At 42.7% G+C, this 17,951-nt stretch overlaps 1 protein-coding gene across 1 annotated transcript in view; it reads left to right on the top strand.

Moving 5' to 3' along the window:
* ADCY1 (adenylate cyclase 1) overlaps positions 1–17,951 on the top strand; it is a 216,805-nt gene that overhangs the window by 178,434 nt on the left and 20,420 nt on the right. The window contains exons 11-12 of the mRNA XM_081932154.1: positions 11,590–11,674; positions 13,569–13,658. Of these exons, the coding sequence (XP_081788280.1) occupies positions 11,590–11,674; positions 13,569–13,658 (175 nt within the window). The remainder of the gene's footprint in view (positions 1–11,589; positions 11,675–13,568; positions 13,659–17,951) is intronic.

The raw sequence follows: 17,951 nt of genomic DNA, 5'->3' as shown, positions 1-17,951 counted from the left end.
ATACAAACATAATACATATGCATCTAAATATAAAAGGGGGAAAATTAATATTACAGTGCACTCCCCTCCCCAAGAGACCATGGTTTTTTTCCTTATAAATCTTCTTCTATAACAACTAAAAGATATACAATATATTCCAATTGTGCCTTTATCCCCTCCAAAACAACATATATTATTGAGTAGGTTTATTCTCTTTGTCCCCCAAGTCCCCCCCCAAGTCTCGCAACTTTTACAAACAAGAATGGAAAAATATCAAGATTTGCATAAGTATTAGCAGTTTTGAGTTTAACACTAAATCATTAGTATATTTCAATCATTTTGTTTTGTATCACTTCCATAAAGGTACATTGTAACAACAATTGCAATAATGTTTCAAATCACTTTTGTGATCTGAGTCTTCTAGTTGTCGTATCCTCCCCCCGTCCACTAGCAGAGCCTCAGCCCCTCCCTCCCTTGTTTCTTGTGTAACATCCCCCATTTTGCCTAAGAGAGCACTGTGTTTTTTAGTGAAAGCCTCCACTTCCACCACTGTGTTGATTCTAATTCTACTACCCTCCCAGAAAATCAACATGCCTTCTAGTAACAGCCACCTAAACCAGACCCCATTATTGTATAATTTTTTTGCTAAGAAGGAATATTTCCTCCTCTTATCTCTTACTTTCTTTGGGATCTGTTTAAGAATGGTTATTTCTTTATCCTTATATTTTAGTGGTCCTCCCCTTTGAGCTCCCAGAACAGCGATGGCGAACCTTTTTTGGCTCGTGTGCCAGAAGTGGGGGGAGCGCAGGGGTGTCGTATGCAGGCGTGCCGCACCCATAATGCAATGTGCGACCCCCCCAGTGCACATGCGTGCACTACAGCCACTCCCCCCCATTTTACATGGTTTTTTCGCCCTCCCCAGGCTCCAGAGGCTTTATAGGAGCCTGGGGAGGGCGAAAAGAGCCCCCCGCCCCCCGGAGGCCCTCCAGAGGCTTCAGGGATCATCCAGAGGCTTCCCTGAAGCCTTCAGAACGCTTAATAATAATAATAATAATAACTTTATTTGATTAGCCGCAACCCTCTCCCGAAGGACTCGGGGCGGCGTACAATCAAAACAGATAAAATACAGATAAAGACACACATACATACATAAAGAACAAAGACATATACATGTGCATGGAGGAGGTAGACTCATAAGTGAAAGACAATTAAAAAACACAATTTAAAATCCCATTAAATAAAATTACTGAATTAAAAAACCCATCAGGAGCGTTATGAAGTTATGATTGAGCCAGGCCGGCTATTTGGAATAGGTGGGTCTTGAGCTTTACATGGAAGGAGCGGAGGTCAGTAGTGGTCCTAATATCCGGGGGAAGGTGATTCCACAGGGCTGGGCCCGCCACAGAGAAGGCTCTGCTCCTAGGCGCCGCCCCATGGCACTGTCTGGTGGACGGCACCTGGAGAGCTCCCTCTCTGTGCGAGTGGATGGGTTGTAGGGATGTATGGAGCAGAATACGATCCCGCAGGTAACTAGGTCCTGAGCCATGGAGCGCTTTAAAGATCGCAATCAAGACCTTGAAACGCACCCGATAGACCACAGGAAGCCAGTGCAGCTCGCGCAGGAGAGGTGTCACATGTCACATACTTAGTACTCCCCATAATCACCCGCGCGGCCGCATTCTGGACCAACTGCAGTCTCCGAGTGCATTTCAAGGGAAACCCCATGTAGAGAGCGTTACAGTAGTCCAGGCGAGACGTCACCAGCGTATGGGTGACTGTGCGTAGGGCATCCCGGTCCAATAGGGGGCGCAGTTGGCGCACCAGGCGAACCTGGTGGAACGCTCCCCTGGCCACGGCTGTCACATGGTCATCCATGGACAGCCTGGCATCCAGGAGGATGCCCAAATTGCGCGCCCGCTCCACGGGGGCGAGTTGAATACCCCCAATGGCCAGAGATGGGATTAACTGGTTGAACCGGGGGGCCGGAACCCACAGCCACTCCGTCTTGGAAGGGTTGAGCTTGAGTCGGTTGTCATCCATCCAGACCCATACGGCTTCCACACACCGGGACATCACTTCGACGGCCTCGTTGGGGTGGTTCGGGGTGGAAATGTACAGCTGAGTATCATCAGCGTACAGATGATATCCCACCCCGAAACCACGGATGATCTCACCCAGCGGCTTCATGTATGTGTTGAACAGGAGTGGCGAGAGGACCGACCCCTGTGGCACCCCACAAGTAAGGGGGCTTAGGGTCGACCTCTGCTCCCCTGCCAACACACGTTGCGTCCGGCCAGAGAGGTAGGAGCCGAACCACCGCAAAACGGTGCCCCGGACCCCCAACCCCTCCAGTCGGTGGAGCAGGATACCATGGTCGATGGTATCAAAAGCCGCCGAGAGGTCTAATAGGACCAGGATAGAGGAACAACCCCTATCTCTGGCCCTCCAGAGATCATCTACCAACGCGACCAAGGCTGTCTCTGTACTGTGCCCGGGGCGAAAGCCGGACTGGCGCGGGTCTAGATAATCATTCTCCTCCAGATGTCGTGGGAACTGAGAAGCCACCACACTCTCTACAACCTTCGCCAAAAAGGGAAGGTTGGAGACAGGACGATAATTGGCCAGCTCCGTAGGGTCAGGGAAGGCTTCTTGAGCAAGGATCTCACCACCGCCTCTTTCAAGGCGGCCAGAAGAGACCCCTCACCCAACGAAGCATTCACTAGGCCCAGGAGCCAGTCGCGTGTAACCTCCCCGGATGCCAGTACAAGCCAGGAGGGACACGGGTCCAGTAAACATGTGGTAGGTCGCAGTCGTCCACGCAATCTGTCCAAATCCTCGATGACAACCAAGTCAAACTCCTCCCAAAAAGGTTTCTCAAGACTTGCCACTGGTGTCTCGACTGGGCCACTGAAGGGGACCCAATCCTTCCGGATTTGAGCGACTTTATCCTGCAGATATTTCCCAAATTCCTCTGCCCTACCCTGTAAAGGGGCCTCCCGCGGCCTCTGAAACAGAAGGGAGCGGGACACCCGAAATAGGGCGGCAGGGCGGTTCTCTGCGGATGCAATGAGAGCAGCACAATATTGACGTTTGGCCGTTCTCAATGCCACTAGGTACGTCCTTAAATGGGCTCGTACCTGTGCTCGGTCAAATTCGGATCGGGAGGATCTCCAACGACTCTCTAGGCATCTCTTGTGGCGCTTCATCACCCTTAGCTCCTCGGTAAACCAAGGAGCCAGGGTGGATCGTTGTCGCCGGAGAGGCCGCAAAGGCGCCACCCGGTTCAAGGCCCCGGTAGTCGCATTATTCCACGCAGCCACCAGGTCCTCTACCCGAGGGCGGGTCAGGGCTGCAGGAGGTGGCCCAAGCTCCGTCTGGAACCTATCTGGTTCCATCAGGCGCCTGGGGCGGAAACATCTAGTGTTTTCCGGTTCCGCCTCCCCGCAGCGAGGGGTAGCACAACAAGGGATTCACATCCGGACGTCTGTGGCACAGTGGACTCCCTCAGCTCTAAGTCCTCCCAGATAATCACTGCTACCCCACCGCCCCTTCCCCGGGCCCGGGGCTGGTGAAATGCTTGGTAACCTGGTGGGCACATTTCCACGAGGGGTAAACCTCCCTCGTGGCCCAACCAGGTTTCCGTTATTCCCGCGAGGTCTGGCTCCCCCTCCAAAATTAGATCATGAATGAGGGGGGCCTTATTGACAACGGACCTCGCATTGCATAACAACAGCCTCAGGCCCTGGGCCTGCAGATCCTGACCACCTAGAATGCGGGGGTTGGTACAAGCGACCGGGTGTAACCAGCACCCACGGTCTCCCAACCGACTGCGAGTTGTTAACCTGTCCTCGTATCTGCCCCTCCCTACGACTGTTGGAATCAAAGAGCCCTGTATAGGAATGATATCCTCTCCCCCCTCCTCCTCTCCGCTCCTTCTGCTCGTGACCCCACCTGGTGACCTGGCTCTGTCATCGCTCCTGATCTGACCCACCCACCCCCCCAACCCCTAAACCCCTAAAAGATTTTAAAAAACATTTAACTAAAACCCCCCTGAGCCTCCGTTTCTTCCACCTCTCGGGGTCTATAAACCCGTCATCAAGGCGGGCCCTTGCAAGCGTCAAGGGCCATGCCTGCGAGAGGGGGGTCTCCCGCAGGCAGAGCAGGTCAAACCTCAAATAAATAATCTTAATCTTAGAATCTTAAAAAAACACGATGGCGTCAAAATGTTATAGATGGTAAATGGTCAGTCATAGAAAAAAAAGGTGGGGGGAAGAGTTCTTAGATGACCAAATGGTGGTCTGGGTGGAGGAGAGATGGTCTAGGGTATAATCCAAATAGTCCCAATGTCCTAGTGATGTTACTGGCATCCATGACAGCTCTTTCAGCGGCTGCTGTTGAAGCCAGCCTCTCACCTTCCAGTGTCTTTCCAACTCCTTCTTTTTCCTCTCTCTCCATTTTCCTCGCTTTCCTTCCAGTCTCTCCTTCTCTCCTTCCAACCTCTCAGCTCACCAGCTCGCTCCTTCCAATCCTCTCGGTTCACCCATTCACCAGTCTCTTTCCTTCCAACCTCACATTCCTCCTTCCAGCCGTTCTCACCTTCTTCCTTCCTGTCGCTCTCTGCAAAACGTTCCAAAACGCTCCAAAAGGCTGTCACAAACATCGCCATTTCCAGCTCACAACCTCTTTCCTCACCAGCGGGACAGCCTCTTCCCTTAAAACGCCCGTCCGAGCAAACTGGAAGCGCTGCTTTCAGCTCGGTCGTCAGCTTATCCTGGCTTCAGGTGGTGACCTGGGCCACCGGTTGGTGGGAGGAAGAAATGATGGGGTGAACAACTGTCGTACTGCGGTTTCCTTGACAAAGCATCCACCAACAAGTTCTTTCCTGCTGGGATGTGTTTAATTTCGAATTTGAACCTTTGGAAGTATTGTGCCCAGTGGACTTGTTTGGGGGATAATTTTCGATGGGCTTTGAGAGCTTTGAGGTTTTTATGATCAGTCCAGACCTTGAACAGTATATCCCCTCCTTCCAGGAGATGTCTCCAGGTGAGCATGCTCCATGTGATCGCGAATGCCACTTTCTCCCAAATGGCCCACTCCTTTCAGTAGTGGTGAGTTTCTTTGAGATGTAAATAAATGGCAAGAGGTGGCCCTCTTTATTCTTTTGCAGTAGCACTGGAGGTATTGCTACATCACTGGCATCTGTCTGGGTTATGAATGGTCGTTCGGGGTCGGAGTGCGCTGCAATATGGGCTCTTGGGCAAAGAGCTGTTTTAATTTTTCAAAGGCTTTTTGACAGTCCATTGTCTACTTTAGGAGTTGGTTTGGTTTTGGTTTTGTTGGGGAAGGACCCATTTTTAATAGCTCTGTCAATGGGTGGGCAATTTTAGCAAAAGTCAGGATGAACTGCCTATAGAAGTTGGCAAATCCAAGAAAGCTTTGTAGTTGTCTGTGAGTACTTGGCAGTTTCCAGTCTAACACTGCTTTCACTTTTCCTGGATCCATTTCTGCCCCCACGTTTGAGATACAATAACCCAGGCAATCTAGCGAGGTCTTGTGGAACTCACACTTTGACAACTTTGCATATAGCTTAGCAGCTAGAAGTTTTTTCATGACTTGCCGTACCAGCATCATGTGTTCTTCTAGGGTCTCAGAGAAGATCAAGATGTCATCAAGATAAACGAGTACTCCGTGGTACAGGTGCTCATGCAGCACCTCATTTATGTACTGCATGAAGACTGTGGGTGCTCCTTGTAGCCCAAAAGGCATGATTTTGTACTGGAAACTGCCAAGGGGGGGTGTTAAAAGTAGTCTTCCATTCATTCCCTTTTCTGATCTGTATGCGGTAATATGCCTCTCTCAAGTCCAGCTTGGTGAAGATCTTGCCTTTAGCCAAATGGTTCAACATATCTTTAATGAGAGGGAGGGGATAGGTGTTCTTTTCGCATACCGCATTCAAGGCTCGCAGATCCACAGAGAGATGAACCCGGCCATCTTTCTTTTCTCTGAAGAGCACTGGAGCTGCTACTTTTGACTTTGCTGGTTCAATAAAACCCCATTTCAGATTGGTGTCGATGTACTTCCTTAATTCAACCATTTCTTTGGCAGTCATGGAGTACATTTTTGGCTTCAGTAAGGTAGCCCCAGGTTTGAAGTCTATTGTGCAATCTGTGGGGCGGTGAAGTGGAAGATAGTTACCATCTTTCTCACTGAACACTTCTGCTAAATCCGAGTAAATCTTTGGGATTGTTGGATCCCTGGAGGTTTGGTGTCACGTCCGGTGGATTCTGTACAGCATCCCACAATCCCTCAGCACGCAGGAGTAAGCTGCACTTCATTGACCAGGAAACATAGTTTGTTCCATCCAACCGGGTTATCAGTGATAAATTTGCTGATGGTGCGTGTGCCATCTTCTCCATAATAGTAAACACTTGTAAACTAAACAGCTATCTGTATACGATATTGTGTACCAACACCAACTTTTTCTTTTTAGCTACATCTGGAACACTCTGGGTACACAGGGTACACTGGGCCCATAACCAGTGTTAAGTAATTAAGCTCCCCGTTAAAAGAGCGAGTATGCAGAGAAGCATAATGAGAGTGATATGGAATAACACGCACAAACCAGCATTCAGAGACACTGAATAGTATAAAAATATAGTAGTTTACTATGTAGAAATATAGAGGTATTCAGAGTCCTGTTAACAGTCCAAGTCATACACGGTTCAGTAATTCAGTTATCTAAATAGTCAGTCTAACACACAAAATATAGCTAACAGTAGCAAACCACAATACCTCAGTATACACCGACCAGCGTCTAACAAAACAGAGAGCTAACAGTCATTCTGGCTTCCTCTTATAGCTGCTTGAGGTAACAAACCAATTACATCTCTTAATCATTTAAAGTAACAGTAAAGTAATCATAGCTTATATACATTGCCAAGCCAAGCCTAGGGTTACATCCCTAACATATCTGTTGGATGAACCCAGTTACATCATCTAGCTCAGGAGCCGCCCCCTCATGGAGCTCCGCTATCCAATGTGCAGCCTCCCCTTCATTCATCCCCTCGGCTATTTCTTGGATCAGCTCTCTATCAGACGGGTTTTGTGAGCCTACTTGATCAATGTATGCCCATACTCGATTCAGGAAGTAAGCCAGCTTATCTGGGGTCCCGTCAAGTGTTGCTTGAAACCATGGGGGTGTGGGCGCTGGTGGTTGAACTGGGGCAGCCCGTTGGTCAGCTGCTTGGGGTGGTAAGCCCCCTTGTTGAGCCACACCCATCAGTTGGGCAAAAGCCTGTTGAGGCACTGCTGGAGTGGCTGGACCCAGTGGTGGTCCCAGTCCCTGGCTCTGCCCAGGGGCAGTTATCTGGAATGGCGCCATCTGTTGAGAAGGGGCAGGCATCCATTGGTATTGAGCCCATCCATGAACCCACCCTGGGGGTGCTTGATTCACGGACTGCAGGCCATCCATTGGCAGCTGGGGAGAGGGGAATGCGTCCCAGGTCCCTTTCTGCTGGCTGGATTGAATTCCCCAATTCGGTGGAGGGTCTGCCTGCACTCCAGGAGGGAGGGGTGCTGATGTGACTGGTGTTGGCTTTACTCCAGCAGCAGGGGGTTGGTTTGACGCGCTGGTCGCTGTGTGGAAGGAGCCAAGATCTCCACTCCATTGTGTAGCAAATTCTCTGCTAGGGAAGGAGAATGTAGGCTGGGCCAGGTTCCACTTAGGTGGCCCTGAGTGAAGGGGGGGTTGATTCCACTCACATTTAGCCATCTGAATTGGTCTGGGAGGCCTATCAGAGAATGACTGCATGAGGGTGGCTGGGATTTCCATTCATCAGATCTTCTGGTCATCCCCCAGTTGTCTGTTGGAGTTCTCCTGGCGCCCCTCTCTCCTTCTAGCAAGCATTCCTTAAATGTCATAAATCCCAAGGCTTCATCTCGCAGATCTAATTCTGTCTGTGAGGGAGGTCTAGGAATTGGTTCCTTTTGCTGGCCCCCCTGCCGCAACTCCCTTTCTTTAGTTTCTGCAGCCTCGATTGCCTCTTTAGAAGGTGCATAGATGGTATCGACAAATACAAGTGATCCGTCATGTTCGCCCTTCTCTGCTACATTCTTTTCTTCCTCCATCTTCACTGAATTTTTGTACTGCCCAGGGTTGGATCAGAACTGGGATTCAGTACCCCTAACAGCTTCCCGATTTGGGATAGCTGATGAAGTAATTTTAAGGAAGATTCGGGTTAATGTCAGCGTTCAAATATCATCCAAAACTAAATCAGAGTTCAAGGCAAATATCTTCAAAAAGTTCCAATATATTAATAGAGACATGATGGTACATCTGTTGCAAACCCGAATCTAAACTTCCTGGGGTTTCCACCCAGTTGAAAATTCGTGATCTTGTCCCCACACCCACAAGTTAATCACATAGTCCAAACTTCCTCTGCCACGCTGGCATCTCCACCCATCTAGTTCCGGTCAGCTGCAGAGGTGCGGAGACAAAAGATGTCCTTGGGTTTCTAGAAAGGAATGTTCTATTTTGACAACAACACATTCTACAATTCTACTCCTTATTATTCCCCCTCCCAATTCCCCACTAATGAAACAGCCTAATAAAGAAATAGAGAGAGAGCTTGGCAGGCCAGAGATTCTTAAAGGAACCGCTGACAGTTACATCTTTCCCCTTATAATTCTTTATTACTCCAATCAGGCTTTTTGCCTTTTTAACTTATGTGGCTCTAGCCAACATTCTAGAATTTTTATTATTATTTTCATAAAATTCCCTGTTTAAATATATTAGATTTCTTTGAGCCTGTTCTATCTCAATATTTTGCACAAAATATTTTTTTTTATATTATAAGAGTATTTTATCCCTAAACCTCTCACTACTGATTTCATCGCATCCCATATTACACCTCCCCCCCTCTTCATTTATAGTCCATATTTCTTTTAATTCCTTTCCATTTATTCTAAAATCTCAAATCTATTCTCCATCTACTTGTCTGTTTATAATCACAATCTGTTTCCATATCTATAGTTACCAGTGCATGATCAGATGTTTTAATTATTTTTATCTCTGCTTTTATTATTTTACATAATATTTCCAGAGTTACAAATGTATAATCTATTCTTGTAAAATGTTTATGTCTACCAGAAAAAATGTATAACTCTTTTGATTACCATGTAATTTTCTCCAAACATCTTTCAATCTATTTCTACTAATAAATTTTCTTAAATCTGTATTATCATACTTTATTTCAGCTTTTGATAGATTTGTCAATTCTGCTTTCCATAACCAAATTATAATCACCTGCCATTATGACATAATCTTCCATTTCTTTGTATACCCTATTATAAAACTTTTTTTGATTTATATTAAATGCATACAAGTTTGCTAAGGTAACCTCATAAATCAAGCCTTGAATTATAATCTTCCCATATCATCCCTTTTGATGGCTTTTAGCATAAACTAGCTGATAACCCGGGGTTGTGTAGGTATTTATTTATAGGGGGGAAATGTCTGGATCAAATGTAATTTCTAATTTTGGATTCCCCCCCTTACCAAAGTGGAGTATTGTGAAGCCATTAGCATGGCAACTCCACTGTGCTGTACAGTAGAAGCCAGTAAGGCAGAACAGCACAACAGGCTGCATCTTAACAGAACACACACACACACCCAGGAGTGTTAGGGATGTTTTACCTGCCACAGTATTTTTCTCCATCTATGTACCAAGTAGATTTTCACGGGTGTAGGTATGCTGGTTTTGTTGTATTCGGGTCTATATATTCACATCTTTTAGTTACAATGATTGCTACTCCTCTTGCTTTTGATGTACCAAATTCCTTTTCATATACATCAGTCCAGTATAACTTAAGTTCATTTGCCCCTATTTTCTTTTGATGTGTTTCTTGTAAAAATACAATATCTATTTTCTCTTTGTTAATTGATTTTTTCAATTCTTGCTCATTTATATTCCTCTCCCCAAGTCATGTACATTCCATGTAGCTACCTTATTTCCCTATCTATTCCTCATATTACATACTCCCTTTGGTCTTCATATATCCTCTAACATAAAATTTACAAAACTAAAACTACACAGTATACATATTATCCCAAAATGTAAACAAGCTAAAGACCTATATAATAACCCTCTTCCCTTCTTCAGGAGATCTTCCTCCTCTCTGCCGCATAAGGCCTCCACGGGAGAGAAGAGGACCCAACCATACATGGACTTCGGTCGTCCACTCCATCTCCCTTAACCATCTTTACCCTATTTCTACACCCAAATATATGTTGTAACACACATCCCTTAATATAGCTATTACAAATATTTATATACTGTCTCTACGGCGAACTTGTAGAGTTGCTTCATCCAGCCTCCCTTTCTCCTGTAGATTTTCTTTCTGCTTCTCCATCTCCCTTCTTGAAAATTTTGACATCTCATTCACTTTCTGGATTTGCTCCATGAACTCTTCTTTATTGATGATTCTGAGCTCCCTTAATTTCTCCATCATCTCCTCCTTTGTTTCAACTCTATAAGATCTTCCACCATGTGGAAATCTCAAAAAAACTGGATAATCCCCAGCTATAATTAATATTATTTTTCTTCAATAATTGACAAACCCTCTATCAGGAATGAGCAAATTAGATAATGTGTTATTTTAAGAAAATAAATAAGCTGTTTGAGTAGCAGAATTAAGAGAATCTGTGATAGAGAATGAAATAAGCCATTTTAGAAAGGAGATAAACTATCACTAGAACAGTACTTGAGCCCTTGACATGTGGTAGGCCAGTAATGAAACCAATGAAAGCATGCCCCTAACATATCTTCATGTGGGAAGGAGATATAACAATTCAGTCCTTTAGGACCCATTTAGGACTTCACCCACATGGTGCTAGGAGCCGGGGTGGCACAGTGATTAGAATGCAGTTTTTCAGACTAATTCAACTCGCTACCAGGAATTGGATCCTCACAGATGACTCAATCTTCTGAGGTCAATAAAATGAGGACCCAGATTGTAGGGGGCAATATGCTGACTCTAAGCTGCATAGAGAGGCCTGTAAAGCACTAAGAAGTGGTATATAAGTCTAAGTGCTATTACTTAACTACATTCTCTGTTTTCTATAAATACATTAACATATTTTGGACTATAAGACGCACCTGACTATAAGATACACCTAGGTTTTAGAGGAGGAAAACAAGAGAAAATATTCTGAACCAAATTGCGTAGCAATATATTTAATAAAATATAGCAGAATAATTTTTACAATCATGTAAAGTCAACAACGGTATTAAAAACCATCATCATTGTCATTAACAAATGAGAAGAGACTCATTTGGTTGGACCACATTATTCTTAAAAACAATCATAGAAACTTCATTCACAGAGGTCCTGTTTTACATTTTTTCAAAGAACCATTATTCTACTAATTATATAAGAAAAAGTAATTCCACTGAAAATGAACAACAGAGAAAGAATAATTTAGAATGCAATATGAAGGAATATATGTATTGAGAAAGAAAAATCTTTGATATTTAGATAGATTCTAGTAATGTTAAGAATTTGCTTTTATTTGTGGGCAATGACTTAGTTTTAATATGTTTTTCCCCCTAGGAGTATCATAGTCCTTGTTCTCTTAGTATTTTGCATGTGCTTCCTGGTGGCATGCATCATGTATCTACATGTCACTCGAGTACAAGTAAGTGACCTGAAATGTTGTGAAAGTTCTTCTGTAAAAGAAATATATGTATCAATTATCCTAGTCTTGATTTTATTTCTTCTGTATTTCATGTCAGTATCAGATAGCTGTTTTAATGTATAATACCTAATGTTATTTAGGGCTTTTAGGAATCTTATATTTCACTTCCTTTTAAAAACCCTTTTATTAAATCTATTTTTCATTGATGAAAATAAAAATTGTACCAGTTCTGATACACAGAGAAATAATGACTGCATCACATTCCAGTAAATAAATGATAAATGCTTAGAGTTTTCGGCTGTGAAACCGAGTTTGTTATGAATTAATTTAATTTACCCTAACTCTACTTACGTTTTGTGTTAATGTATTGATTCTGGAGTTATAATGCTCAGTTTGCATTATTAACATCATTATTGCTAGGAGCAATAATATAGAAAAGAAAACAAAATGAAAAGACTTGGGGAAATCATGTGGAGAAGTAGATAATATCTGGAATAAAACTCAAGAAAGATTTTGAAAAACCTCAAGAGAGAGTCCCATATCCCTTACAAAGCAGTTGAAATTTGAGTACTCCTTAACAGTTTTTACCCAATCAAACAGAAGGCAGAGAAAGCCTCTGGTGGCAAACGCATGGAAGACAATACCTATGTTGCGAAGTGGTTAGCTATAAACACTCAGACAGAGAACTTTCTTTCCAGTAACAAGTGGAGCAGAAAAGAATTGGCTTGACTATGAGGCTAAAACTTAAAAAAAAAGGAAACAGCTTACTTGTGACTTTATTACCAGCATACTCAAAGTTTTACCCTTCCTGTTGCTTATTCATAGTGGGCAAATTGTTGCGTGAAAAATATAAATTTTGAAGAGTTTATTTATTTTATTAAGATAATCCATTTAGCAACCATAGCTATTTTGTGGTTCATCTTGCTGTTGGTTGAAAATAATAAATTGCAATCTATTTAACAAAGTTAGGCAGAAATCAATATCTAATAACTTACTTTAGACAATTAATTTCAACAATTGAAATGTATTTTTCAGCATATGACAATATTAGGTCATTGTATAATTTTTAATACATCTGGACTAAGGTTGACTTAGAATGCATTATAAGTCTGTTGCATGTGATTCCTTGTGGATGCTAGTAAACATTCTTCAATCAAAATTGCATGTGTTTGTAATTGGTACAATTTTTCATGAGGTAGGAACATCCACATAATATATAAACTTTATATGCATTCCATACAACCTATGGATTGATAAAATCTTGATTATATTCACAAAATTATCATTTTTGTTGTTTAATACGATGTAATAAATATAATCAGAAGCATTAATAACCCGTGACAAAGAAGTATTAAAATATCACCCATCTTTAACTGACTGAACTTTCTTTGAAGTCAAATGTTAATATAATTGAAACATGATCTGAGAACACAACCGAGTTACGTTTTATGACCATAAGAAATAAAATATTTTCCCTTTTTGTGGGTTGAAGGAAATGAATCAGGACATTACTAATTTTATGACATCTTTCAAGAAGAATAAGAGTTGGAAAAGATTACCTAGCACGAAAAATTTGAAAATTGAACTTGGAAATTATGGCATAAACCAGCCATGGTGATCCCAGTGGTGATTGGCACATTGGGTGCCATACTAAAAATATTGGATTGCACTTTAAAAATCTGCAAATTGACATTATTTCCATCTGCCAATTAAAAAGGCACTCTGCTTAGGTTCGTACACATATCACACTGCCACATTATAACATCCTAGATTTTGGGGAAGAACTTGATGTATATAAAGGCCAATATCAGCTAAAGAATTGACAACTGTGATTTCACAATAATAATGTGGATAATCATTTTCCAAATGAATATATATTGGTTTTGTCTTTCAGTGTTTTCCGGGGTGCCTGACAATACAAATTAGAACCATTTTGTGTATTTTTATTGTGATCTTAATTTACTCAGTGGCACAAGGCTGTGTGGTAAGTAATATGAACCTATAAATAAATTGTTATATCAGAGGTGCAATGTATATGGATACAGAGACAAGTATTCTTGGTAGCACATTGCCTAAATTGGAAGCAAAAATGCTTCCCCACAGCCATCTGGAGAACAGTTCAAACCTGGCTTTTCTAAAAGACATTTAATGATGAAGGAGACAGAGAAGATTCACATCATTATTGTCTATTATTGCTTAGAGATTTCTTATTGTTCTTATAACATTTTTATATTATCAAAGACCTATGGAGTGAGATAGTTTCTAAATAAACAAATATCATCAATGAGAGGTGTACTATCCCATCAGCTTGCTTCTGGCAATATCTAATATTAACTGGGCTCATTACTGAACTGAATGACTATAACATACTCTATAAGAAATGAATGATCCAGAATGTAATGAGTACCTCTGGAGAATCCCTGATCCAGAATGCCCCTGGCTTGCCTATGTTACGTTGCTATTATGTGAGCTGCACTGTGTTTCAGTTTCTTTCTAGGAGCGATTTAAGGTGCTGATTGTCACCTTTAAATCCCTGAAGGACATATGACCTGCTAATTTGTGAGACTGCCCCTCCCTAGGGTATGTGCCCATCCCATCTTTCCATTGGACATGGTGGGCATTTCCAAGGTCCCCTTCCTTAAAAGTCAGTCTAGTGCAGTGATGGCGAACCTTTTTTGGCTCACGTGCCATAAGTGGGGGGAGCACAGGGGGGTAGTGTGTGGGCGTGCCGCACCCATAATGTAATGCGTGACCCCCCAGTGTGCATGTGCGCACTACAAGCGCGACCGCTCATTTTTTGCATGCTTTTTTCGCCCTCCCCAGGCTCCAGAGGCTTTATAGGAGCCTGGGGAGGGCGAAAACAGCCTCCCCCATTCGCCTGGAAGCCCTCCAGAGGCTTGGGGGACCTTCAGGACGCTTCCCTGAAGCCTCCAGAGCAGTCAAAATGACCCTCCGAGCAAACCGGAAGTCTGTTTCTGAACTTCCGTTTTCCCGTAAGGCCGTTTTTTTGCGCTCCGGAGGGTTCATGGAAGCTCATGAAGCCTCCGGAGGGCCTTCGGGGGGGTGGGGGAGGCTCTTTTCACCCTCCCCAGGCTCCTATAAAGGCTCTGGAGCCTGGGGAGGGCGAAAAATGGCTTTTAAAAAGGGTGAACTCAGCTGGCCAGCATGTGCGTACATGCGTGCTGGCCAGCTGACAGTGCAGCGTCTCGCGTGCCATGACAAATGGCTCCGTGTGCCACCTGTGGCACGCGTGCCATAGCTTCGCCATCACTGGTCTAGTGAAACCTCAAGGACGTGTTCTCTGTAGCTGCCCTGGCCCTTTGGAATAGCTTAGCACCTAATGTCTGGAAGGTTTCAGCCTTTTAGTCTTCTGGACCATGAAGAGGTTCATAAACCAGGCATTGGCTTAGGATAGGGAGGAATTGGCATTTGTGGATATTGTGGATTTGCATTAAGAGATTGGATAGTCTCGGCCGTGCTTACTTTGGTTGGGTTCATCAATCGGAACTTTGATATACTATTTTTGAGCCAGGTTTCATGTGTATCTGTTCATGCATCTTTAGTTTTTCCTGCTTAGGTGTAAAACCTTGCTTTTCTACACATTAAATTTCATATTGTTGGATAGGGCCCATTATTCAAGTCTGTTAAAAACTTTTTGGATTCTGAGCTTGTATTCTGGGGTGTTGGCTATTCATGCTAGCTTAGTGTCATCTGCAGATTTGATAAGTTCCTCTTCTACTCCCTCATCTAAGACATTTATGAAGATATTGAAGAGTACTGGGCCAGTCTTATGATACCCTGAATCTTGTGGTAGCCCACTGCTTGCTTCCTTCCATGTAGACATAGTATCATTAAGGACTACTCATTGAGTATAGTTTGTCAGATACAAATCCATCTGGTGGATATCTGGTATCACACATTTTTTGTAGTTTACTAAGAAATAGGTTATAGTCTACTTCAAAGAATGAAATAAGATTGGTTTGGCATGATCTGTTTTTAACAAACCTGTGCTGGCTACAAGTTGTATCTTCATTTGTTTGTAGATGTTCACAGATCTGGTTTTTCCCCCAGTATCTTCCCAGATATTGATACTACGCTGATTAGTCTGTAGTTTCCTGGCTCTGTTTTTCCCCCTTTTTTGAAGATGGTACCCATATCAGCTGTTTTCCAAATCCCCAGTGCTCCAATTTTTTTAAAGATATGGTACAATGATTCGGAGATAACATCTGACAGCTCTTTCAGAACTCTGGGATGTAATCCATCAGATCCTGGTGATTTAAATTCATCAAGATCATACGTGTTCTCTTACAATTTCTTGCTTATTTTAATTTTTATTTCTAGTCTGGTTTTTACATGTGTTTGGTAGGTTGGGCTATAATTTCTTTTTGTATGAAGACTGATGCAACAAATGAGTTAAACAGCTCTACTTTCTCTCTACTGCTTGTTACTTCCTTGACTTTTTTTCTTGTTATTTATATCTTGAAAGAAACTTTTTTAAAAATTATCTTTGACTTTTGTTGCAAGCCCTTTTCATTCGGCGCCTTGCTTTCCTGACTTCATTCTTGCAGATTCAGGCTATCTGCCTTAGTTTTGTGTCCCTCTTTTTTTGTACTTGTCCTTTTTGCATTTCAATTTATCAGAGAGATCTTTGTGGAGCCATGCTGATTCCTTCTTGGATTTCTTGTTTTCTTTTTCAGTGATATTGTATTGGACTGGGCTTTTATGATCATATTTTTCAGCGTTTCCCATTCTTCTTGAAACTTGTTTTCCCCTGTAGGATTTTTATCCATGAAATTTTTCTTAGGCTCTCTCTGAGTTTGTTAAAATAGAAAATCTTCTCAAAACTTTCTCAGTGCTGATATCTTCTCGATGCCAGGAGAACAAAGAAAATCTGATCATACTACACAGCAGAACTTCTTTTGATGATGACAAGCATGTGATCCATGTAGTGGCACCATCAGATTGTTTTCTGATTCAAGCCCATTCCATTATCTTATTGGCAGGAATCCCACTACTCCTTCACCTTGGCCCTCTGTTTCATCAGACCTTAAGCCTTGTCATGCAAGTGGTTTTTCTCTTTCTGTAGGCACTGTTGAAAGCTTGTGTCACCCTCCCCCAATCCATCCACGGCTGGAACATACAGTATTGGAAAGAGTTTCCCATCAGAACAATTTATCTCTTTAATACATTCAGAACAGAACAGCACAGAACAGAGTAGCAGAATTGGAAGGGACCTTGTAGGTCATCTAGTACAACCCCCACCCAAATAGAAGACCCTACATCAGATGGTAGTCCAGTAAGTTCTTGAAAGTTTCCAGTGAAGAAGCTCCACAACTTCTGGATGCAAGCTGTTCCACTGGTTGATTGTTCTCACTGTCAGAAAATTTATCCTTATTTCTAGGTTGAATCTATTCTTGATACTTTTCCATCCATTATTCCTTGTCTGATCTTCAGGTGCTTTGGAAAATCGGTTGACCCACTCCTCTCTGTGACAGCCCTTCAAATATTGGAACACTGCTATCATGTCTCCTTCTCTTCACTATACTAGCCATCCCCAGTTCCTATAACCATTCTTCATATGTTTTAGCATCCAGTCCCCTAATCATCGTCGTTGCTTTTCTTTGCACTCTTTCTAGAGTTTAAAGAAATTCCATATAAATGCATTTAAATATACATACTAAAAGACCCTAAAAGTGTCACTAGCAATTTATTTATTTTATTTTGGGGTGAAATATTAGTTAGGAAATCACTTTTACTCCATGACTGCTGGTACCTCAGTAAGTGAAGTGAATTATATGACATTGTTTGCACTTTTCTGTTGATCAACTAAAGAAACACAGTATGGCCAAGATATGCTGTGCATGTTTTGTGTTTTCTCAAGTACAATAATTTAAAGTTTAATACAGGATGTTCCAAACTTGGAGAATGAAACTAGGGATATGGAAATTCCATGTATTGTAATGGTTTATTATTGAGGCAAAGTAGACATTAAACAGCCTGTGACATTACAGCTCTTTTCTCTTTTCATTAGTTTATATGAAAAGAGACAACCATTCTTGGAGGAAAGGAATTTAATCTTTTCCTGTCCTGCCCCAGAACTAGTGGAAATAAATTCAACATACATGGCAATTGTTAGGCTGTTAATTTATTATTACTGAAAGGTACTTCCTGTCCAAGGCTAATAGCTATGAACAAATGCAGGGAAATTTATCCAGATCAGAATAGGATACAATAGAATAAACTATTGATCAATTTGTGTGTGTGTGTGTGTGTGTAC

This window comes from Natrix helvetica, assembly GCF_964273705.1.
Source record: "Natrix helvetica genome assembly, chromosome: Z".
Lineage (NCBI taxonomy): Eukaryota > Metazoa > Chordata > Lepidosauria > Squamata > Natricidae > Natrix > Natrix helvetica.
This window is presented reverse-complemented; position numbering and strand designations above follow the sequence as displayed.